Source organism: Muntiacus reevesi, chromosome 3, assembly GCF_963930625.1.
Source record: "Muntiacus reevesi chromosome 3, mMunRee1.1, whole genome shotgun sequence".
Lineage (NCBI taxonomy): Eukaryota > Metazoa > Chordata > Mammalia > Artiodactyla > Cervidae > Muntiacus > Muntiacus reevesi.
In genome coordinates, this window is record NC_089251.1 from 33,861,646 (window position 1) to 33,886,389 (window position 24,744).

The window sequence follows — 24,744 nt, forward strand, 5'->3', positions numbered from 1 at the left end:
GAACGGTTTTGCGTCAAAGGACTGCATTTACTCAGTCCTGCTGGGAGAGGAGCGTAAACACACCCCAGGCAGGCAGGACGCAGGATTAAAAAAAGAGAGGAGAGATGGCAAAAACGCCAAGCCCCGCGCTGGGTGCGCGCATCCATCTGCCTCGCACTTCTCGCCCCGACCCGCGGAGTTGCGGACGCTGCGCTGCAGGCAGCGAGGGAGGTGCGAGGAGCTCAGCCAGCCTCGCCTCTCCACGCGCGTCCTTGGGGATAGAGCCGAGGACAGAATGTGTTTTATAGTTGTAAACAATGACCCCGAGTATTGTTTAGGATTACCGTATCTTGGGGCCATTGGGGCGGCCAGATGCCGCCAGCCGTCCCGGAAACGCCAGCGCTTTATATAGAGCCACGGGAAAGCTTTGAGTTCCCGGCTGGGTTCTATTTTTCTTTCCTAGCAACACCCCCACTTTACAGATACGGAGACTGAGGGCCGAAATTGTGATGTGTTACAGTGCACAACGCTTCACAGCCTTCACGCATCTTCCTGCTGGTACATTAAGAGCTGGGTACGAGATTAAGGGAAAGCGTGGAGCAGAATTCGATTTCCTTGACTCCTAGTACAGTGCTCCTCCGGATCATCATCTCTGCAGAAGGACTGAAGTTCCAGAACTGACAAGGGCCTTAGAAGGTCATGTCTCCATCGCTTCGTTTTACAGAAAGAAACTGAAGCACAGAGAGGTTAAGGGACTCGCCCAAAGTCTCACAGTTCATAAGCAGCACAGCCTGGCGTTCACACTCCAGGGCCTGTGCTCTTTACCCCGCACCTCGCCCCGCCCCGCCCACCGAGGCGGGAGAAGCTAGGAATCCGGACTACCTACTGCCTGAACTTCGCTCCAAAACAGCTGAAGACGACGTTGGGGCACGCCCTCTCTCGGGCCTCCCTCTTCCCTGTTTTGTTTTGTTTTTTTTCCTTTCAAATTCATAACAGTCGAGGTTGCTTATAATGCCCGATTACTCCTATTAGATGCGTCCTAATTGCCCAGCATAGAGAGCGGCCGGAATGTCTTGACTGGTTAATTTCGTCTTCAAGGCTACTCCTAACAAATTAATTGCAGGGCCGAAAAGGGGAGGGGGGAGGGAAGCAGTGGGCAGCCAGCCGCGGGAGGGAAAATAGGCAGGCCGGCCCCGCCCGGCGGCGTTGCGCCCCGCCAAGGCCCGGCCGCAGGGAGGCGCGGATACCCAGGGCGCCCAGGGCGCCCGCTGCTCCGGGTGGCGCCGCGAAGGGCGCCGACGACCGTGCACGGCCGCGCCCTCCCTGCGAGCGGCTCTGCGCGCCCGGCTCCCGGCCTCGCGGTGGCGCCGCACTGAACCGTCCGTCTAGCTCTTCAGGACTGTGATTATTTTCTGAAACCCGGCGCCGAGGCCCGCGCGGCGGCTCTCAGGGGCCCCGCCCCGCGCCCCTTCCCCGGGCGGTGGAGAAGGTGGGGAGACCGTGGCGTTCTCGGGAGCCGGCGAGGGAATCCCTCTCCCTCCACGTCACCCGAAAGCGAGGAAACCCGCACTCGCGTCCTCTAACGCAAATGACCATCTTTGGCAACGTGCGCCAGTGGAATAGACCAAGGGCGCGTGGCCCGGGGGGTGGGGATGGGCCAGGCTGCCTCGGCTCCCCCAAACCGCGCCAGCGGTCCGCTCCCACCCCCGCCACCGCCTTCCTTCCTCGCACGGGGTGTGCGGCTGGCGTCAGCGCGGCCAGGAGCCGGGGCAGATAGGGGAGCGCTGCGCCCGCCTCCTCCCGCGCGTCTTCCTCCTCCTCCCCCTCCTCCTCGGCCTTCTCCCCCCGCCTCCCCGCGCGCTCCTCCCTGCAAGGTGGAGTCGGGTTGACGTGAGGTACAGGGGCTGGAGAATAAAGAGTGTGGAGTTGAAATCGTGCCATTGTAGTGACTCATCTCGGGCAGAGCGCTGGGGCTCCGAGCAAACCAGCGAGCAAGCGAGCGGTGCTCGGCGGGGACCGAGAGAGGGAGAGAGAGAGGCGCGGACGGGCGAGGCGGGCCCGTCCGGGAGCGGGCGCCGGGGAAGGGGTGTAGGTCCGGGCGCCAGAGCCGCGGCACCGCGTCCCTCTCCACGCCGGCTCAGCTGGATCCTCGCGGGCCGGGCGCAGGCTGCCTTCTCCTAGTCAAGTGTCCGAGCCGCTCCAAACTCCGGCGGCGAGTCGGCCACAGGAAGTTTATTCTCAGCTCCTTTTCTAAAAGGAGGAAATAGAAGTTTCTCCAAGCGGGCTGCCTTTCTTTCTGCCTTTTTTTTTTTTTTTTTTCCTTTCTTTTCTGCCCTGACATCGGGGGTCCCCAGACCTGGCAGGCTTGACCCGCCGGGTTGACTCCCATTCTTTTTTAATTACCGATTTTTGATTGAGCCGGCGGTCCAGGCTGGGCTCCGATTGCGCGCGGGGGCGGGAGGGCGCGCGCAGGGGAGGGACCGAAGGACGCGCGGACTTTTTAGAGGGAGGGACTGGGTGGACAACTGGTCCCGCGGCGCTCGCAGAGCAGGAAAGAAGTGGTGTAGCGCTCGGCGCTCAGGGGGCCCTGTTCCCGGGGTGTCTCCGCCGAGGGGGACAAGCCCGAGGCGCGGCCAGCAGAGAGCCAGCGCACAGCAGCCGGTGCGCGGCCGCGGCGAGGGCGGGGGAAGAAAAACACCCTGTTTCCTCTCGGGCCCCCACCGCGGATCATGTACCAGGATTATCCCGGGAACTTTGACACCTCGTCCCGGGGCAGCAGCGGCTCTCCTGCGCACGCCGAGTCCTACTCCAGCGGCGGCGGCGGCCAGCAGGTAGGTGCGGGCCCCGGGTGCACCTGGCGGCGCGGGTGGACCCCCGCCTTCCTCTCGCCGCCACTGCCTCTTTTGCTTTCTTTGACCTTTCTCGGTTTGGCGAGAAAATTCCTACGGGCCACCATTATAAGTTCTGAATTCTCATCTCCTGCCCACACCTCCTTTCACCCCCTCTATCCTCGCCAACACTTTTTTTTTTTTAACTGGAGCGGCGAGTGGGCTGAAAGAGCCTACAAACCCTGTCCTTCACACTACATCGTATCCAGACAAGCTCCTGGAATTGCAGGTCCCGTTCCTAGAAGCCTGTACCTCCCTCCTCTCCCAGAAATTCATCTCCATTCCCCTCTATCTCCGTGGTGGACTGCCCCCCCCCCCCATTTTTCACGCACGGGCCCCTTCCGACATCTAGGGAACTTATTCCTGCGAAAAAGCCCTCTCCTTCCCTCACCCCGACCCCGCACCTTCTCCCGCCGTTGGTCTTAGTTAATTTCGGAAAGAGGTTGGGGACTCGGAAACTGATTGGACTCCTTCAAGTGATCCAGAGTGAGGGCGTGAGTTGTCACTCAGGGAATCAGGTGCGAAGGTCAGGAAGGAGGAGGTCAGCCTTGATTGGCTCCGGCTGCGTGCGCCTATGTACCCTGCGCCCATCCACCTCCTGTTAGGGTCGGACTAGGAGCCTAAACTGCCACCCAGGGGGCACCTTGGGGTCTGGGGAGTACCTGCGGCCAGGACGGCTGCAGAGAGAAGGGAAGCTGGAGAGACCTCCTCTAGGCTCCTGAATGGTTCAGGAAGCCGAGAAATAACTTGTTTCTAAAGCAGGCGGACTGGTTTGCACTGGAGGGGTTGTGCCTGCCATCTCTGTCTATAACTACCAGAAAGGTGCTGCTAGGTTGGTGGTGCTGGTGGGGTGCCTGCCCTCTGCAACAGCCACCCCCCCACCCCACCCACCCTCCCAGAAGCTTGTGAGGGAACTGACTTAACAAACAAGGCTGCTAGAGCCTGAAACCCGTCTTGGTCAGGATCTGAGTCTCTAGCCCAGTTGACTGCAGCAAGAGTTGCTCTGGTTAGGCGGTGGCCTTGGCGTCTATAAGCCAGCCAACCAGGAAGGGCTGGGGTGGGCTTCCAGAGAGGAGGGACCCTGATGGAGAATAAAATGGAAACGTGGCCCTCTTTAGTAACTAAGGAGGGATCTCTTATTCCAGAGTGGTTCCCCACACCTGGTGGATCCTCAGAATGGCTTTTCCGTGTCTTCTCTCTACCTGCCCTGGTATCCCCATAAGCACCCACTGGAGAGAGCCTTGTCAGTGCATTGAGGGTACAGTCAGTGCATGCACCCTTAATAATGAACACTAAGGTGATGAGTTTCAAATCTTGTCCCAAAGTGATTTTGTTTGCTTTCCAGCCCCATTGGTGGTTTCTGTTGAATCCAGCCATCATTAGGCAATGGATTGGAGTCATTTGAAATCCATTCCCTCATTCTCCAGTTCAACAGCCCCAAAATGTCCCTCTCTGCCTCTCCAAATCAGGAAGGAATCTTTTGATTTCTCATCCGCTCCTTTGGCTGCCGTTTCTGTGGCAGTCGTCACTGAAATGTTACAGCCTTGCAGCCGGGCTTTGCTCAGACCCTGGGGCCTGGATGGGAAGTCAGACCGGACATCAGTGCCCCGATTGAATAATCTGTGTCACTAGGGCTTTGAGCCCAGGATGTGAGTGGAGGCAATTCCCTGTTTTGGAAGAAAATCAGACAGGAAACCAGAGCTAGGAAGAAGGAAGAGAACTCAGTCCAGCAGAGTGTAATGGGGCCTCATTACCGAAGCAAAAAGCAGCTGTTGGCTAATTCCTAGCGTGCTGTAACACATGAGGATTTTGCAATTAGTAATAACTGGTGCACGGGGTTCTTGCGTATGTGCCTGTCCATTCGGTCCAGCAGCTCAAGCAAGGCGCCTTTCAACCAGAGGGATTGGTAAGGTAATGCCGCTTTGGGCAAGTTTCTCAGCCTGTCCACTCCTGAGGGAGGAGGTGGTGAGAGGACGGGAGAGGGTTTTTCCATCATCCCTGGAACTGGGAGCAGAGCTGTTCTGTGGTCCTAAGAGCTGACGTGAGAAACTTTTGTTACTTCACATGTCTGTGACCGCACCCGGGCTCAAGGTAACTTTATTGCATACCAGATAAAACCTGTAATCACTTTATTTCTCTTAGCTTCCTTTATGGAGAGACTTTCCTGGCAGTTGGTGATGGGCCTTCCTCCTTTTGTGGCAGCTCAGTGTAAGAGCTCTGGTTTTACCTTGGGCAAGTGAATATTATTTTTTTCTCCTCTCTTTGTTTTTGTGGGGTCTAATATTCCTTAGAAATTTGTTGCTGTTTACTCAGCCTAGTACTTTCTTCTCACTTCATGGAGCTTGGTCTTAACACATGGCTGTGAGTTTCAGTGACTTAAGGGGGGCGGCAGATAACTCTTTGTTAAAACCTCTGTTCTTGTATGTGGCAGGAACTTGAAGCATGAAAAATATTTCCTGTTCCAGTTATAGTTTTAATCTCAGACGTTGGTCACTGGTGATTTGATTTGCCCCTAATAGTTGCACACACACACCCACCCCTGGCTTTTTCTTTTTATTGTTGTTTTCTCTCTTTCCTAACTTTCCTAGGAAAACACCTCCCAGATATATGCCCTGGCTGACTGCTCGACTCACGGTTTCAGGCCCTGAACATTACGCAATCCAGCCAGTTACACAAACATAGGTCATTTCATAACTTGTTTTCATCAGCTTGGCCCCCTTTTAATGAAAAAACAAAACAAAAACAAGACCCAGAACTTTTCCAAGGCTGCCATTTGTCTGTTTCTCAGATAACTTGTGAAAATAAATCAAAGAGGACAGTTCCTTTTTGGAAACAAGGAATACCAGACTAACTCTCTTCTTTGGCAACCATTCTTTTCCAAGAGACAGACAGACACACATACATGCACACACACACACACACAAAATTCCCCAGAGTGAACTTTTGCCAACTGTACCAGGCTGGGACATTCCTCACATCAAAGAACTTTTACCAGAAATGACTGTGATTCCCAAGTCAGCCCCAATCATGCCTCTCTAGTGCCCCCTACGGGACATTCTTAGAAGAACTATCTGGGGAATGTATTTTTCCAGCCCCACAGTGTGTTAACTTGGTGAGTTTTCCGAATTCTTAGGACTTTTTTTTTTTCTTTTTAATTCAGGACAAATAAATGCCATATATTTAACAGTGGTTAACTAAGAGTTGCTTGACTCCAAAATGCAGTTTCTTTTCTAATTTTATTTTGTTCTAAATAAAGCGTGGTTGAAAAAGGAGTGCCTTTTTCTTTCTATTTTTATATCTGTTCATTGCCAGCACAATGTCTTCAAATTCAGAAGGCTTGTTTTCTTGATATTGTTTGTAGTAGGACACTGGAAATTGTTTGAGGAGATGGTCTTCAGAATTGGTGGGAAGGTGGGAGCTGTATATTAGGGGTCTGGTGCCCTTTTTATTTTTTTGCCTTGATCTCACAGATGTTGTAGATTAGGATCAGACAAAATGTTATCCCAGGAATTTGTCTGTTCCGCTGATTCTTACTGGTGGAAGTCAGTGTCACTGGTTCATCAAAGTGAATGGGGTGAAGCAGCAGTCACGTCTTGTCTGAGTGGCAGTTGAATTTTCCTATCCAAACCCCTGAATGCATTTCCATTGCTTTATTTCTGCCTGCCTCATTATTGAAGGTGAGTGTAGAGTTAGGAGCCTCTGTTTTTTTCTTTCCTGTCTTAATACAAACACACCAGAACTTATGCATCCAAATCAGCTGTTGTCCCCTTCATAATCGTTCTTTTAGGAGACTAAATTCTTATTTGGATGCTGTGGCTATTAGTCAGACTCAGAAAGATTTTACTTTGGCTTCAGCAAATTCTTTTGAAAACCCTCCCTCCTAACATATTTTTGTCTTTTGAGGGTGAATTTAATATTTGGAAGTTATCAAAAGATCTGGCATAGAAGGAACCAAGGGTGATGTGTGAAGTCTGGGTGATCTGGCAGGGTCCGAAGCAGGATGTGACCCCAAATCCTGCTGGTCTCCATCTCAAGAGTCTTCCTGGGAGAGCAGTCACCAAGACAAGGCACACCAAAGCAGGCACCTCTGCCACATAGACCTTTCGATTCCCACCCCCCCACCCCCGGCCTGTTACAAAGGAATAAAGGCACTGATTTTGAGAATTCAGGAGGCTAGGTTTCTCGTCTATCCATTGAAAGAAAGAAAAAGAATTAGTTTTGTGACTACGTCTCTTCCATGCTGTGTGTGGCATCTTTTGTGGTCACAGCATTTCAAAATGACAGCAGCTGCCCTGATGGAGGCAAATAAATCTATTCCCATCCCCAGTTGGTAACTCTGTCTCTCTTGGACTCACTGGGCCAGAGAGGGAAAGTGTAAGAGTCGTCTTATCCAGTGCCATCTCACCCCCGTCATGGGGCAATGACTTGACCGTGCTCACCTGCTGTGGTTGTAGAGAGGATGAGATGGCCTGCCCTTCCCAAGGAGTGCAGAGCTGTCTTAGGATTGGTGGGGGTACAGAGTGGGGTCTACAGAAGGGTGGAGGGAATTCCCTCTTGCTTTGGAGTGGAATTTCTGTCCAAAACGGCCCTGGAAGGAAAGACATCAGGGAACCTGGTAGACAACTCGGTATTGGTCACCTTCTTTTCCTTGCTTTTTTCTTTTCTTTGCTGTTCTTCACCCTAGCAGTTAGGTGAAGGAGGATAACGTGATTCGTTCAAGTGAAACTGGCAGGAGGCAGATCACTTGGAAAATGGGTGGGGGGGAATTATGAGTTATTGAGGACCATTTCCATGATGACATTAGTACTGATCCTCAGGAATGAAAGGTCAAAGGTCAAGGTGATGTCGCATATAAAATCTATGAAAATTGGTCAAATTCCACAGAGAAGCCTTTGGAGAACACCCCACGTTTAGTAAAAGTACAGAGCATTTGAGTCAAACTGAACCTCAACAAGTTTATTCTGGGGCATTTGAGGCAGCATTCGCCCTGCCCTCTCCTCTTCTCCCAAGCGAGTCTCCTGGATGTTGGAATTTTCCTTTTCCTGTGCTGGGAAACAGAAAAAGGGGTTCTTAAGAGAGAGAACTCAGTCTCTTCTCAGACATGTATAATCATTTCTACCTGTTGAGGCAGGTCCCAGGTATACAAGGTTTTGATGACTTGAGTGCTTGGTGGCCCAGTCAAGAGTCAACCTGGTGGAGAAATGCCTGGCTGAGGGGATGGATCCTGAACACCAACTCTGATTCCATCTTAAATGCCACTTCTGGGCCCCTCACCCCAGGAGTTTCTGGGATAGGCCCTGCCACTTCCATGTCTGCAGGAAAGCAAACCCTACGTCCTAGATCTTTCTGAACCTGAGGCCCTATAAAGTTCAGAAAGGTCATTTCCCCAAGTTAGCAACTTCTGGACTGTAGGGACCTCTCTGATCTGATGAAGCTGGGTAACACCAAAGGCCTGGTGTTCTGAGCTTTCTCATAGGCAGCAGGAGGATACACATACTTACTGAGTGGCCCCAAGGCTCCCTTAAATTCAGGTTGCTTCAGGATAAGGAGGTTCTGCTGCCCAAAGACCGGCATCAAGGCTTGTAACCTCAACATTCAGCTTCAGATTCTGGAGATTCACGCTGTCTAGTGAGAGTCCATTGTTTGACTCCCTGGGTTAGAAGAATGGTTCTGCTTTTTTGCTTTCTCATTTCCTCTCTTAATTCTTTTCCCCTCAACCTGAGCTTATGAGATGAGAATAATCTTCTAGGACAGAGGTCGCCAAACTATGGCCCAAGTATTTTTGTAAATAGGGCTTAAGAGAGCACAGGCACGCCTATTTGTTTACATCTCGTCTGCGGCTGTACTCACGCTACAGTGCCCGAGTTGAGTAGCTGCAACAGAGACCTTATGGCCTGCAGAGTCTAAAATATTTACTATCTGGCCTTTTACAGCAAAAGTTTGCCAAACTGCCAAAGGAGATTGGGGGGAGGGGGGCAATTTGTCCTTTTATAGGCATTCTTGCCCACCCAGAAGTCAACAGGATGACACAGTTAAGTAAAGCATTTGGAGGCTCTGCCAGACTAGAATACCACATAGCCATCCAGCACCTTCCATGCTGTCCTTAGAGGAGGCATTTCCAAGGGAGTGGAGAGCCCCAGGGGGGTCAAGTGAGGGCCCTGGGTTACCTCCCCTAGCCCCCCACCCCCAGCACACCAACATTCCTGTTGGTGCTACAACAGGGATCAAACCACCCTATACCTACAGCTGAGAAGCCCCATCTTGGTTTCTGTTCGGTGTTACCCCATTGGTAGAGAACTGTGATTTCTCCCTAACATGACATGTGACTGATTCTTGGGTCCTTGGGAGAGAAAAATGCCAGGCTAACTCCTGGGACCACAGACTCTGAGGCTCACCTCTTCTCTCCAACCCATGTCACTTTCTGGAAAATACTTTCAGAGTTGACACAAAACACAAATCTGCCAGATCTCACTTAAAAACTTTTGTGTGTGTCTCAGAGAGCCTTCTGCTGGAGACAAAAGATTTCTTTAGCAGAGCCTCAGTCCCCTCTGGGGCTGGGACATTGTTTTCCTTGCAGTTCAGAAGCAGTGTGTTACCCAGATGCCTTTTCCTCCCTCTGAAACGAGTTGTACATGCATTTAGAGGCAGTCATTACCTACTGCCTTGTTTTTATTGCGTCTTGTTTTGTCTAGACCAAGCTACTGCTGCAAGGAGTCTGGCTGATGGCCGGGCACAGCCTTCTGTAGACCTGCCATCACAGAGAGAGTGGACCGGAGGACCCCCTGAGAGGGGCTGAGAATCTGCCACTTAGTCCTAAGCAGAATTAGTCTTTTCAGCTTTGCTTCAGACTTTTGGCTTTCCTCCCCTCGCCTGAAATGGGAGCTCTTTTGTTTGTTGGAATGAGGAGTCAACTTCTTGGGTGCTCTCCTGAGAGGAAAGCTGACAGCCAGCTGCCCCTTCAAGGAAGGACATTAAACTGTCCTACTAGATGCCTTGGATGTCTTTCAAACTCAGAACCTGACTCGGGGAGAGAAACAAGAAAAATGTTGGGTGCTTCCCAGGAATGAGAAGCTGGCAGTTCCCCCAGGAGCAACCCCTTCCCACAGACACTTCCAATGACAATGTGTGTGGTGGTGGTGGTGATGGTGGCCTTGATGGTCGTCGTCGTTGTGATGATGATGATAGCACCTTCCATTTATTTGGAGCATCATTTCTCAACCCTGACTGCACATTAGAACCTCCTTAGTTTTGTTTTGTTTTTTTAAAACACCTTATCAGAACCCCACCCGAAAACAGTGGTTTTAGAACTCTAATGGTAAGGCTGGCTCCTGCATTGGTATTTTTGAAAAGCTCCTCAGAATATTCTAATATTGCAGCCAGGGTTGAGCACCACTGGTGTGCTTTCATAGCCTGTGATTACAAGTAGCTCCTTATTTAACCCTTGTGATAGTGCAAAGAGTTTGGTGTTACTGTTCCCCTTTCCAGACAGGGAAACTGAGTCTCCAGTGATTCACCAAGGTCTCACATCCAGGCCTCCTGACTCAGATGACCTCCCAGCCTCCCTCCCAATTCAGCATCCAAAGAGAGACATAGCTGCCTGGGCCTTAGTGCTTCTGCACACGCTTAGCTGCTCATTTGTTCCCAATGCCCTCTTCCTTATGGCCAGCCCTGGTTGTCTGTTTTTCCTCCTTGAAGATCATTTCCACTTGGATCCTTCCATGTTCACTGCACCCAGCCCTCCTTCACACACACCACACATACTCAGATACACCTGCTACTTTTCAGTCAGCTCCTGATAAAAAGCCCAGTTGTTTTTGCCTTGGGAGATGACTCAGAATCCATTCATTGCACTGGGCAGCTCTCATTGCCTCCCAGAATCCATTGTGCTGGCAACTTCACAGAATCCCAGTATCCATTTCATCCAGGTTAGTCTGGAAGGTGAGGCAGCCCCATCCCACCACCTAGATTGGGGTCAGGCAGGGGAGTGAGCAAGGAAGGGTCCCCAGCTCCCTGAGCTGCAATGAAGTACTCTAAGCTTCACTTTATTTACACAGAGGAACACAGATGTCATCACCAGGGGCAAAGACCATGGCAGAGTCAGCTGCCACTGCTGCTGATACTTCTAATCTTGGTTAGGCTGCAAGAGCAGGGATGCTCTAGCATCCGTGCTAAATGTCAGTGGGCTTTCATCTGGGGTCAAACAGACCTGTGGGGCCTCCTGGGTGAGGGAAGGTCTGTAGGGACCCTGGGTGGGAATGACCCTGATGCTCTGCCCGGGTGCATTGGGGGTGGATACCACCACTTGGGGCTGAATTTCAAGACTGGAAAAACAATTCTACAATGTGTTGCATTGTGTGGGAGAGACCTGGCCTCTCTCTGTCAGACCGAACTGGGTTTGAATCCTGACCCCACTGCTTATTAGAACGTGGCTTTGGATAAGTTACTTAATCTCTCTAAGCCTAAATTTCTGCCTCTAAAATGGAGATAATGGTAGTTCTTACCTCAGAGGGAGAATTAATGGGATAATCTAGGTTAAATACTACTGTGGCGCCTGTCATTTAGTAAGTGCTCAGTAAGTGTTAGTTATTATTGTTGTCATCATTTCATCCCCCAAGTTAGGGAAGAAAGGATGTGCAGAACCTTTTTGTGGGAACAGGAATCATCTGAGGCTTAGGATTCCAGGAAGGGGGCTCTCCCTTGAAAATCTGGAAGTTGAGGTGGGGTGGGGTCTTCCCCTTCTCCCTCCTCCTCACTTTCTAGTAGCTGCCCTGAAGGAAGGTCAGGCCCAGCTGCTGAGGAGCATGGCCCATTTTAGCTTTGGTACTCTGTCATCATGTTATATTTTAAATAGACTGCTTCCTGCAGCATGTTCCACAGGGCTCTGCAACGTGGTCTGGGCATAAATTAAGTGACAGGGAGAAAACTCAGATCTAGCAGCACCAAAGTTTCCCACAGGCATGCCTGTGAGCTCAGATAGATAGATACATGAATGGGTAGAGAGAGACGCAGTGTCTCTCAAGATGCGGGTGAAGGTCAAGGAGGGCAAGGACAGCAAGGGGAAGTCTGGCAGCAAAGGCTACCACTTTCAGTCTTATGGGTCAGGGGACATCTTTTCATGGACCTGGTTTCATGTGACCCTGATGGGATCACAGCCCCATGATGAAACTGTTTGGAAAGTAATAGAAGCAGACATGGTAAACTTCCTGGTGATCTTTGTTGCTGTAGAGCAGTTGGTCTGCAAATCTCTTCATCCTAAGCTGGTACCTGGGGAATAAGAGCAAGTGACCCAGAGGCTAAGGTGACCAAGATGGGAGGCCTGCTCTCCTGCAGACGGGGGCGTAGCTGGCCTGGAGGGTTTCAGAGAGGGTGTGCTGGGATGTGAGCTGCTGAGGACCACATCTGTCCTGGCAGCCATTGGGAATATGACCACATCTTTCCTGAGCCGGTGGGGGGATGGAGTTTCCAGGACCTCAGTCAGGGAGTGGATCTGACGTGGAAGAGTTAAGATCCCCTTGATTCTTGGATGTGCAGGAAGCCCGCCCAGTTATCCTGACCTCGGCACTCCAGGCACTGACCCTACTTTCTGCTGGTTTTGGCCTCCTATCTCGGCTTGGCCTGTTTTGCAGTATTTGTTGGCTCAGTCCTATCTTCCTCTTCATTTCAGAAATTCCGGGTAGATATGCCTGGCTCAGGCAGCGCCTTCATCCCTACCATCAACGCCATCACGACCAGTCAGGATCTGCAGTGGATGGTGCAGCCCACAGTGATCACCTCCATGTCCAGCCCATACCCCCGCTCGCACCCCTACAGCCCGCTGCCAGGCCTGGCCTCTGTCCCCGGGCACATGGCCCTCCCGAGACCCGGCGTGATCAAGACCATTGGCACCACGGTGGGCCGCAGGAGGAGAGATGAGCAGGTACAGTTCCGTTCGGGAGCCACATCAGTGGTTTTATAATGCAGAGTGTTTTCCTGCAGACTGGTGAGGAGCAGGGTGTGTGTTCTGGGAGCACTGGGGAGATGAAGGAACTCAGGACCCTCATCCTTGGAGGCAGAGCGTGCGACCTGAGAGTCAGGCATCTTGTCCATGTCCCTTAGAATCTCTGAGTCTTAGTTTCCTCAGCTGCAAAATGGGGATGGTGTCTTGCCAGCCAGGACTTGCTGCCACTGGAATGAGATCATGGTGGGAAAGCACATGGTGAATGATGAGGTGTCGGCACATAGGTAGGACTGTTAGGACCTGCCTACAGCAGTATCCTCTGATCCTTGGCAGAGGGACCGTGGGACAAGCAGCCGATGAACCCTGGCTGGGAGCTTTTGTGGGCTTCTCCCTTAAGTGTCTCCTAGTATCTAACATGGGCAAGAACCCAGCTATCCTAGAGGGGCCCCCCTCCAGGCCAGTACTGCCTATGGTGTGTCCATCGCCCCTCCGTGTCCCAGGCCTCCAACTCGAGGCTGGAGCCCATTTCAAGTGCCTGGGATACATATTCCGGAAGTGCATCTGGGACCCTGGGGTCTTTTGGGTCTGCTCAGCTCCTTAAGCTCCAGGGACATGCAGGGGAGTGGGGGTCAGACAACAGCAGCTTTTTTTCCCCTCAAGGGGCTTAGCTTTGAGCAGGAGCCAACCTGGCTGGGAGGGATGCCAGAAAGGGGCGGGGCCTATGCTCTCTAGATAGCTTCTGCCCAAGACTCCAAAGGCCCGTCATCTGTATTAACAGAGAGCGGGGCAGTGATGGCCCCTGGCTTCCCAAAAGAGAAATCAGAGTCGTACATAATTCTAGAAAGGAGGGAATGAGCCTTGTAAGAGCCCTACCTGTCCCCCTTCACAGATGACACAGCCAAACAGCTATCTGAGGCTACTTGGCCAGTGAGTGGGGAAGTGTGGTCTAGAACCAGGCCTCTGGGGTTCCACCCCTCTCCAGTGCTCTTTCTACAATACCATGCCACTGTGAGCCCAAGGAAGGGAAATTCTTTAGTAGCAGAATCCCTTTTTCAACTGAAATGTTAGATTGGAGAATTACTTCGATTACAGCTTTGGAACCCCTTCCCATTTCAGCCACTGTCCACCTCCACTCTGGGATCCCCAGGCCCACAGTGTTCCAATACAAAGAGCTTTCAGACGTGGTGCCCAGTGGATAACTGTGGATCCAGTGCCACTACTCCCCTTGCATGTGTGCTAAGTCACTTCAGTTGTGTCTGATTCTCTGTGACCCTATGGACTGTAGCCCGCTAGGCTCCTCTGTCCATGGAATTCTCTAGGCAGGAATATTGGAGTGGGTTGCCATGCACTTCTCCAGGAGATCTTCCGCACCCAGGGATCGAACCCAGGTCTCTTATGTTTCCTGCATTGGCCGGCAAGTTCTTTACCTCTAGTGCCACCTGGGAAGCCCACCACTAGTCCCCAGGACACTTAGAATTACAAGGATCACTGCTTTGAGGAACCAGACGCTTTCACACGAGTCCCGTTCCTCTGAGGACAAAGCTGGGCCTTGTATCCACTACTTGTTGGCTTGTTCTCTTAATGGCAGGACTCTGTGCAGGGGCAACATGGGGAGATGTGTGTAATAGACACTAACAGACAGTTCCCAGGTCCTGTTGGGCTTCTGCTCCTGGGGCAAGTGGCCAATATCCCCCCACACTGCTGCTTCCATATTTGTAGTTATAAATATGCAGTAGCAGCAATCCCAGTGTCCTCTATAAGTGTGCTTCCTCCAGGGAGCTCAGGGTACCAAGCTTTATACTCACTGGTGATCTGGATTCTCCTGGTATGTAAAGGACCCCTTATCCTTTACAAGCTAGGCTTGTGAGGGACTCCCAGGTTAGCGGGACAGCCAAGCAAGATGTGCTAAATACTCTTTATTCTTTTGTCCAACTCTTTGCGACCCCATGGACTGTGGCCTGCCAGGCTCCTGTGTTCATGGAATTCTCTAGGCAAGAACACTGGTGTGGGTAAGCCATTCCATTCTCCAAGGGATCTTCCCAACCCAGGGATCCAACCTGGGTCTCCTGCTTTGCAGGCAGATTCTTTACCATCTGAGCTACCAGGGAAGTCCTTTTTCTGGACCCAGGTCACACCAAATTTGCAAGATTAGAGAGGAAGAGACTTTGGAGACTGGCTTTTCTAAATTTCCCTCTGCACCCATTTTACAGATGAGGAAACTGAGGCCTAGAAAGAAGGGCCTTGCCCAGGCTCAAGCAGTGAGTGGCAGCAGAGCCAGGACTGGAATCCACTCCCTTTCCAGGACTGGCATCCACTCCCTTTGACCTTCAGCTTTGTGATTTTTCCCATCACACCACCCAGGCGTGCCCTTGGAGACTTTCCTTCCGTTTTTGAGAGAGAAGGAGAGAGCCAGGAACATTTTATCCCATGTCAATTAGGAGTTCAGACCATCATTCGGCAGCTTGGAGGAAGCCTAGGCAGCAGCATCCTAGAACTTGGCTTTGGGTTCCTAGCTCTAGGGTCTTTTCTCTGAGGCTCACTTCTGCCTTTCCAGCCTCCCCCAGGAGGCAGAGGCTGTTATGGCGCTGGCCTGGTGCCTCACTGCCCTCCTCCGGGGCCTGCCCCAGAGGCTCCCTCTGAGGCCAGCAGTGGCAGGGAAGGGAGGGTGTGTGTGGCTTGTGGGTGGCTACGTGGTGGTGTGACACACTCATGCTGTAACCATGCTGTAACCCTGAACACTTCCTATGCTAGGAGCTCCCACAAGTTGCCCTGTACCTCACCAGACAGGAGAGAAACTTCTAAGGCACTGGGGAGGCCAGAACCTGTCCAGGGGGGATGGAGGCAGAAGTGGATCAGGACCAGCTCTCTGTCTTGTCTGCCCCTCGTCAGTGAGGGAGTGGGGTGCTAGTGGGGTGCTACCAGGAGCCCTGGTAGCCTTTTGATGCTGAGCCCTGAACCTGGGGCTGCAACAGGGCCATCAGGCTCTCTTGGTCCCTCTTGGGCTCAGGCTGAGATGGATTTTGGAGCAGCAGGTATTCAGGGCCTTGGCCAAATGGCCTTTTGTGACCTCAGCCTGTGATCCTCTGGGATCCCACAGAGAATAGGATGCCCCAGTCTGTGTTCTCTGGGTATCTGGTTGATTTGCTGCTCAGTGAGTGCAGCAAGGGTATCAGAGAGGAGACCTCTGGACTGCGTCGTTGTCTTTCCAGCACTTTCTGGTTTAGAGAGGACTCTCCACTGCGTCTCATCTGATCCCTGCAGAAACTTTGTGGGAGGCAGGGCAGATCCTATTAACCCCACTTTCAAAATGAGGATCTGAGGCTCGGAGGGTCAGTAATCTGTCTGGGTCCTCCCAGAAGTGCCACATCTGCATTTGGCTCTGAGCCACCTGACACATCTCAGGAGAGAGACCATGGAGCCATTAGCTTTCCCGGGAAGGCAGAGCAGGGGCTTGAGGAGGGAAGTGGAGCCAGGATCCAGTGTGGGCTCAAAGACCAGGCCTTTGTAAGAGGGTTGAAGACTAACAGGAATGTAATGTTACCAGCTGGATGGGCTCAGGTCAGTGCGCCCCACGTGGAGGCTGCTGCAAGGACAGATGATGCTAGGGAGGGACACAGTGATGCTATGCCCTGCTCTGCAGACAGCTTCCTGGGGACTCTGGCCTGGGCCCAGCCCACGGAGTGGCTCCCTCACTTGCAAGCTGGCTGGAGGTCCAGACAGCATCCCTCAATGGGGTTGGCTTCTCTCTCAACCCCTCCAAAAATGGCTTTGGCCTTTTCCCTACATGTCCCTTGAGGGGAGGACTTGGGCCTTACTGCCCCCAGAATCTTCTAAACCACCAGTACCTCACTTGGCACCTAGGTGGTGTGCCGTCAGGGTCTGATCACTGAAGGAGGGGGTCTTTCCTTTTGAATTCCTTCCTGCCTTGGCCCACAGCCATCTCCGCACATCACCTCTGGAAGGGCTCTATGTAAACAGAGTATCAGCCCTGTTGGTGGAGCGGAGTTCTTGCCCTCTGGCCTGAGCTGCAGGCCCCTAACCAGCTTCCCGGTGAGGAGCTAGGTCACAAGCTATGCAGGCGGATTTTTGTTCATTCGGTTCGCTGACACATCTCTAACCCCTCAAACCATGCGTGGCATGTTGAAGGGCTGGTTGGTTGAATGAGTAGGTGTGGTGGGCAGCAGGGTTTTAACCTGCCCCAGGACTCCGCCTCCTTTTTCCCCATCCTGCCCAATCCAGCACTGTGCCAGGCACACTGGTGAGTCCTCTGGGTTGAACTGCGAGCAGCCAGCACTTGAGGGCTGGCAGAGGGATTTGGGAGTGGGGTGGCTCTTCCTCCCGCCCTCTGGCAAGAGAACATGACCACCCCCCCCACCGCCTCCCCGGGTGGTTCTTACTCTGGGCCCAGCTACATAATCAAGTGGGGATAATGAGGCTTGCAGAGCAGGCAGAGTGTTGGGGAGGAGTAATTAGGCCGAGCTGGGAGGAAGCTGCTTAAGTGGGTGGGGCCAGGCCTGGCACGAGGGGACTCTCTGGGGAACGGTCCTGCTCATTTTCTCGGCTCTTGGCGCTGAGTCAGGGCCGACATGACACATGCTTCCATCATGCCTGGGCTGGTGAGTCTGACCCATGGCTACCCTGCTCTCCCTTCAAACATGTGACATCACCTTCTGGGGGCTGGGGTTTAGTTCTGAGTGCTCCCCCGACCCCCAGGCACCCAAACTGGGGTGAGCTACATGTTCTGGGGCCCCTGGGCCACGTTCCTCTTGCCTTCCTCCTTTGCCGCCCGGTCCCAGAGGGCTTCTTCCCCTACTTACAATGCGGTTAAAAGCGGAAAACCTTGGTGAGCCACGCACCCGAGCCTAACCGTGATCCTTGGCTCTGGCCTCTAGCTGTCCCCTGAAGAGGAGGAGAAGCGTCGAATTCGGAGGGAGAGGAACAAGCTGGCTGCGGCCAAATGCCGGAACCGCCGCCGGGAGCTGACGGAGAAGCTGCAGGCGGTGAGGAGCCCTGCGTGGGGTGGGCGCGCTCCTGGGTGGGCTGGAGCTGGGACCCCAGGGCTCCCGGACCTCTCCCTGCCCTCCCTCACCCCTAGTGACTGACAGGAGGGTTAGTGTGGGCAGAAGCATTCCTTCTTCTGAGCACATGGGTCAGCCCTGCCCTGATTTGAAGGAGGGGGGATGGGGAGAGGGAGCTGGCCTTTATCACCCAGCCTGGACCCAGAGAGAACTGGACGAGCTTCTTGGGCCTGGCGCCCTGTCAACCTCAGCACCCGAAGGATCCTGTGCTGAGACCTGCTGGGGCTCCTGGGCAAGGGATGGCAGAGGGTGTCGCCGTTGCTGGCCAGGACCCAGGCAGGCCCAGGCCTGCCCACTCCAGGGTTCTTCTTCCCAGGCTCCAGCCGCCCCCATGCCTGCCTGCCTGCCGCCGGCAGGAATGGGCCCAGCCTGGCTTCAGCCATCTGGTTCTCTGGGCTTCTCCACCTCTGCAGGGTCTTGGCACTCCCTGGGTCTCATGGGGATGGATCATAGCCAGCTGAGTTGTACTATCTTGGGGTTTTCTCACATCCTCCGTGGGCGGGAGGGTTCCCCACCTCTGCTCTGAGCCCGAAGCTGTCACCTCATTGGTACCTCATTCTGCCCTGTGAGTCATTCTCCCCCGCTGCCTAATTGCCCCCACTTGGGGGCCCTCAGCCCCGCCCTTCCCTCCCCAAACCTTGACCTGACCGACATCACGTAACTCCCTCCAGGAGGGGCCATGTGGAGGAAACCCAGAGCCAGGACTGACTCTTCCTGGGTGGAATGTTTTCCAAGTAAGGAGATGAGGTGGACTGTGTCAGCAGTCCTTGCACTGAGCAGCCAGGTTGGAGCTCTGGAAATTGCAATGGCCTTGCACATCCTATTATTTTATTTAATCCTCCTGGCTACCATTCCCCTGCTTCCACTTCCCTTTGTCCATCCCGGAGCCCTCGTTCGTGGGCCTTAAATGTGTACTCGGTGAATTCTGTGATGCCCGTAGTAGTGTCCTGTGGAGGTGTTAGAGGCGGCAGGAGAAGTGGGAGCTCTCCGATGCCAGGTGGGGCGGATCCATTAGTGATCAGCACTCCCCGGGAGACACCCCCAAAGAACCCTCCCCACTGCTAACCTTTCGAGGATCCATATCCCCGTGGGTCTACCCCCAGGTGCTTCTGCCACCAGCCCCAGAATAGCCTGCCCCCCGAGGCCCCTTGGTTTTCCTCCCCTCTCTCCCCTTGAAGCCTCACACCCTACGCCCCCGCCTCCCCACGACCCAGCCACCCAGGCCCCTGAGCCACATCCTGCACAGGAAGCCTCTCAGAAGCTCATGACGTTCATCAGACCCTTGAGACAGATGGAAAGTTTTTTTCACTCCGGAATATGCTGTACTCTGCTTAGCGAAGCTCTGGCCCATGTCATCTCGTTCTCAAATAGGAATCTATGTTCGGGAAAAGTGGGGAGGAGGCTGGTGACACGTACCTCTCCATAAATTCCGTGACGACCTCCCCACCCCCCGCCACCACGTGCATCTGTTGCTTCTCTGGCTTTGTGTGAAAGGAGAGGCTGAGGTCCTTGCAGAGGGTCCCTGCTGGCCTTATTTGCCCACTCAGGCTGGCAGGGGTCTCATCTGTTGAAGCATGGGGGCTGAACTGAATGTTCTCCCGGGGTTCTGTGAGTCCTGAAGCATAGGCTTTCTACTTAAAGCAAAAAAAGGGAAGAGGGGCAGGGAAGATCCAGTGGGATGGATTGAGTGCTTCCTACAAGCCAGCTACTCCTAGGCTTATGGGTGCAGGCAAATATCCAGTCATGTGGCTCAGAGTTCAGTGTCGATATGTCCATGGCGAGCTGGAGGGGCTTGAGGAGGCACGGGGGGAGAGGGGTGCAGCTGCCTGCTCTGCTCCCTTCCCCCGCCAGGTCTCACTATTACTCACCCCCTTGAGATACCGGGGGCAGTCCTGACAGAAAAGCATAGTAGTACGTGGACTCTGCAATCAGATACATTGGAGTCAGATCCAGGCTACCCTATCTGCTTGCTCTGTGCCATTGGGCAAATGATTAAACCTCTTGGAAACTCAGTTTCATATCAGCACTCAGTCATGGCCACTACAAGGGTTGATTCGCCCTTCCTCCAAGCTGACTTACCTCTCCTCTCAATCTGGAGTTCTGGAAACAGAAGGAATCCTGAACATGCAGGTGGCCCAGAAGCAGTCGGGTGTGAGCTCGCTAGCTTCATGGTCAGCCCTCTGAGGACCGTCTTTGGTTTTCCCTCTCTTACCCAGATTTGACACCCCCTGGCCCATCCCCTACCATCCCTCACAGAGCCCTCTTCCCCTGCAGGAGACGGAGGAGCTGGAGGAGGAGAAGTCAGGCCTGCAGAAGGAGATTGCCGAGCTGCAGAAGGAGAAAGAGAAGCTGGAGTTCATGCTGGTGGCCCATGGGCCGGTGTGCAAGATCAGTCCCGAGGAACGCCGGTCCCCGCCAGCCTCCGGGCTGCAGTCCCTGCGTGGCGGGGCCAGTGGAGGGGTCGGTGCCGTGGTGGTGAAACAGGAGCCCCTGGAAGAGGACAGCCCCTCGTCCTCATCGGCGGGGCTGGACAAGGCCCAGCGCTCCGTGATCAAGCCCATCAGCATTGCTGGGGGCTTCTATGGCGAGGAGCCCCTGCACACCCCCATCGTGGTGACCTCCACTCCTGCCATCACTCCGGGCACCTCGAACCTCGTCTTCACCTACCCCAGCGTGCTGGAGCAGGAGTCGCCAGCATCACCTTCTGAGTCCTGCTCCAAGGCTCACCGCCGAAGCAGTAGCAGTGGGGACCAGTCATCAGACTCCTTGAACTCCCCTACTCTGCTGGCTCTGTAACCCAGCTCCCAGGGGCGGGGGTGGGGATCCTCGTCACTGCCTCCTGCCCAGGGACCGGCACCTTCCAGCACTCCAGGGCCATGAGGGGAAGAGGGGGACCCTGCCAGAGAGCTTCCTGGCTCTGGGGAGACCCAGGTGGGATTTGGTGGTGAGTCGCCGGAGGACTTGGATGAGCTCTTGGATGTCACAGGACCTCCTCCTCCCTCGTCCGTCTCGCAAAACAAATCCTGTTTCTTGAAAAACATTGGAGAACTTGGTTTGGTGGACTCGGGCATCTCCCTGGCTTCCGAAGAGCTTGAAGCTGGTGTGGACCTTTCCTGTCCCTTGGTTCCGACGTGTCTCTGGAGTGATGGCGTCCTTCCCGCCCCACCAAGCATGCTCAGTGCCTTTTGGTTTCACCTTTCCTCTGTTTGCCCCTTCCTTCCCCCAGTGTCAATTTCACTTCCTCTTAGTTTTTTTATCGAATTTGCCATGACATTTCATCTGGGTGGTCTGAATAGTAAAGCTCTTCATTTCTGAAGAGGGGGCAGCAGGGTGACTCTTTGGCTGGGGCTGACTTGTCCAGAAGGGGACAGTCCATGTGCAATACAGAACCTTCCCTCCTCTGACACTTCTGGTCCACCACCATCTCCGGAACTGCCAGCAGGGCTCCTTGAGCTCTCCAGGAGAGGCCACCATCGCTAGGAGGTTTGGAGGACCCTTCCTCCCCATCCTCGGAGACGGCTTTTGGAGGAGCAGCTTGGCCAGAAGACAGGGTGTGAGTGAGACAGCTGGGGCACGGATTGGGTTTGCCAAATGCCTAATTACCAGGCCGGGAATGGCCAGGAATAGTGCCAACGAACTACACGTTGTGTCCCAGCCAGCCTCTTCACCCGTGTCTTGAGTAGGACGTCTCTTGTAATTACCGCCTCATCATTCTGCCCCAGACCCTTCTCTCCTTCCTTCCTCGGAGCCACACATCACTCCAAGTCCCTGCCGGCTCCACCCACCCCAGCCTGCCTCTCAGGGCGACGCCACCCGTGGAGGTTTAATGAGCGTGGGCCCTCCCCAAGCCTCAAAATCACCTCTGCTGTGGATGGAGAGGCCGAGGGAGGAAGGAGGGAGGCAGTCGGAGTGGCGTTTGCCTCACAGCAGCCCCAGCGCCTGCTTCTCGCCTCTCACCGAGGTGCTGGGCCGTGCTACCCTCTGTGGTCATCTGCTACCTGATGGATCTCGCGCTTTTTCTCTTACACTCCCCTGCCCCCTCACCCTAGTGTGCTCCCCAGGTCCAACAGCCGGCTGTGAACAGCTGGCCCAGAGCTGTTGTTGTGGCTTGCAGCTTACGTGCCATTCCCCAGGGGCTGCTGAAATCAGAGATGAATCCCACTGCAAGAGAGCTGCCCCTTCCTGTGGGGTGGGGGATGGGGAAAGGGGGTCCTCCAGTCCCCCGGGAGCACAGCTCCGCAGAGCTCCGCGGAGTCCCCACCTGCCACCCCTTGGAGCCTCTTTTTCCTCCCCAAGGCTGGTCTTCCAGCTTTGGCCTCTGCTGGGCTAGTGCTCTGAGGGAGGCCCGGCTATTGTGATTCAGCTCTAGAGATCATTGTATGATAATTTAAAACTATATAGACATTATTTAAATCAACCCAGTGGGGGTTAAATCTCAAAGTTGGACTCGGGAGAGAGAGAAAAAGCGATGACATGGTTGCTCACCTGTTCCCTTCACAGACCCAGGCCTGGCACGCTGGCTGGTATTTAATGTTCATTACTCATTTGCCATGCCCTAGACACACAGAATGGAACAGCCCAATGCCTAAAATACACAGCTCACTATGCCCGGGAGTGATGTGTGGAGGGGTAGGACTTGCAAAGAGAGGAGACTAAAGGAAACAGGATTTTTTCCCAAAATGCTTTAAAGATGTTATTTCCCACATTCCTTGGCTGTGACGCTGCCCCCCAGTTCCCCAGAGGTTCTGGGAGGGGCACTCCTAATAAGATGGGGCCTTTGGGTTTCTGGCTTCAGATTAATCAAGGACACAGAAGTCAGCTAGGAGTAGCAGGAGATAGGCAAAAAGAACTGGGGTGAACTCAGCTCTGAAAGACTTAATCATCTCAAGTGGTATTTGTGGCCAACTGGGAGCTATTTACTTCTTTTTGAATATATGTATTATATATTTCTTAAATGAAGCTGCTCTCTGGTGTTTTGTTTCTAAAGTCCCTTTGTGCCCCGCTTTGCACAGCCCTGATCCCAAGGCAGGCCCCGGCATGTGACTTGGGGCCAGGCTGGACATTCCTGAGATGGAGTCTGGCTTTAGTTCAGATTTCAAACTGCATTGGCTTTGGGACCAGCAGAAAGCAAGAACCCAGTCGACTTGCAGGACTTCGAGGCCTCTGAGCTGTGTTTCTACTCAGGACCCTCTAACTTTGTTCTCGGAGCTGGTTTGGCTTCCCCAAAGCCAGAAGTTATTTGGAGAAGGCTGAATATTCACTCTTAACTCATAGGCATATCCTCAGTCACTGCCTTCTGGCTGGTTCTCTAAAGCTGCTGCCAGACACCAGGCCTGCTGCTTCCTCCTCCTTTCTTTCTCCTCCTCATCGGGAGCAGTGGCAGGGGGAGCCTTTGGACTTGGGCAGGGAACCCCATGCCCCCCTGTGTCCCCAGCCGTGAGGCAACTGGTGTGGACTCCAGTTGGGCTGCAGGCAGCTCTGGGACAGCATAGGGCAGGCACTCCTTGACAGGCTGGTGTGAAACACAGTCCCCTTGGCCACCTGGCCGCCTCTTGGGAACAGCCCTCTTCCTGTCGAGTCGATGGGGACAGCTGCTGACACAGAGGCGATCCCAGGTGAAGCTTAGGCAATTACCAGAGCCAACTCAAAGCAGAGAATTCACCGGGGAAGTTTTCAGGAAGAAACAACTGTTCTGCCTGTGAGACTGGCCAGGTGTCTTCACTGTGGCCCATCACACAAGCATCTCAAAGCCAGGAACCATCAGAGGCTACTGGTTCCCTTTCTCAGGCTTTGGGGAAGGGATCTCCTCTCTGTTCCCACTAGGCTCCATTTAAAGGTTGAGCTCAACTTACAGGCATTGGGACTTTTCTCCCCTTTCCTTGATGGACCAACAGTACTTGCAATCTCACCTTGTAACTTTTAGGTTGATTTCCTCCCTTGATCAGACATCCATGTGGCCTCTTTAAGAAGGAAAAGAATAGCACCTACTATGTGCCAGGCACTGTTAGGCACTTTTATATATATATATACTCTCTTTAGGGTGAGACTACGTGATGAGGACTTCCCTTATTAAAGGCCCACCACTAATGGATCAACAAAAACACTTGGAGGTGAGAAGGTCTTTCTCCAAAGATCCAAGGCAAGATTGCCTTCAGTCTGAGGTTTGTTCTCAAAGACCCACCCCCTACAATATCCTCCCACCTCTGAATTTGTTTTCCCTGTGATGTGCTCCTTTGCACTCATCAGATGGTTAACCTGAGTCCTTATAGAATTTGTGGACCAATAGGATATGTGGTGTGTGTAACTTTCTTTTAAAAACTTAAGTAAAGTGGTCTTGCTACTTTCTGCTTGTTGAGTCTTCTTGGCATTCAATCTTAAAAGCCAGCATCTCACTATTTATTGACGGGTTGTGTGTATGTGTGTGTGCGTGCGTGTGTGTGTGTATACATTTCTAGGTGTGCCCATGGTCCTCCTGCACCTTTTAAAAAGGAAACCCAGTCACCTCACTACCTATTTGACATCTTCTCATGCTTCTAGTACATTGGTCGTACATCAACAAAGGGTTTTAATTGTCTAATGCTGACATGTTCAGGAGGAGCTGGGTCAAATTTTGAGCAGGGCATGGGAAGGGAAGGGGGAGAAGTAATTGACATTTATTTTATTATTTATTTTAAATGTTTACATCTTTGTAGCCTGAATAGAAACAGATAGCATTAAAATGCTCAGTTCCTCTCTCCCTCTCTTTCTTCTTTATAATTTTTTTTAATTTAGGCTAATGATGCTTTGTTGTTTCTAAAATGACTTGTGACTTGTGCTGTATAAACTGTATAAAAATTCTGTTTTTAAAGATGGTGTGTCATTC

At 53.1% G+C, this 24,744-nt stretch overlaps 1 protein-coding gene across 2 annotated transcripts; it reads left to right on the forward strand.

Annotated features, from left to right (window-relative positions):
* The first annotated feature begins 1,912 nt into the window (after window positions 1-1,912).
* Window positions 1,913-24,228, forward strand: FOSL2 (FOS like 2, AP-1 transcription factor subunit). Of its 2 annotated transcripts, none has more exons than XM_065928910.1 (4): window positions 1,913-2,810; window positions 12,532-12,783; window positions 17,697-17,804; window positions 20,157-24,228. In XM_065928910.1, the coding sequence occupies exons 1-4, from the start codon at window positions 2,709-2,711 to the stop codon at window positions 20,676-20,678; spliced, it is 984 nt and encodes a 327-aa protein (XP_065784982.1). In that variant the 5' UTR covers window positions 1,913-2,708; the 3' UTR covers window positions 20,679-24,228. The 2 variants fall into 2 exon arrangements, with proteins under 2 accessions (XP_065784982.1, XP_065784983.1); XM_065928911.1 differs by lacking the exon at window positions 1,913-2,810 and adding an exon at window positions 4,755-4,958.
* Window positions 24,229-24,744: the final 516 nt, after the last annotated feature.

Excerpts from the sequence above, each read along its gene's own strand:
- FOSL2 (XM_065928910.1), top strand. The coding sequence starts at position 2,709 with ATGTACCAGGATTATCCCGGGAACTTTGACACCTCGTCCCGGGGCAGC. Across the intron at positions 2,811-12,531 it reads GCGGCGGCGGCGGCCAGCAG|AAATTCCGGGTAGATATGCC; the intron begins GTAGGTGCGGGC and ends TCTTCATTTCAG. Across the intron at positions 12,784-17,696 it reads GCAGGAGGAGAGATGAGCAG|CTGTCCCCTGAAGAGGAGGA; the intron begins GTACAGTTCCGT and ends TCTGGCCTCTAG.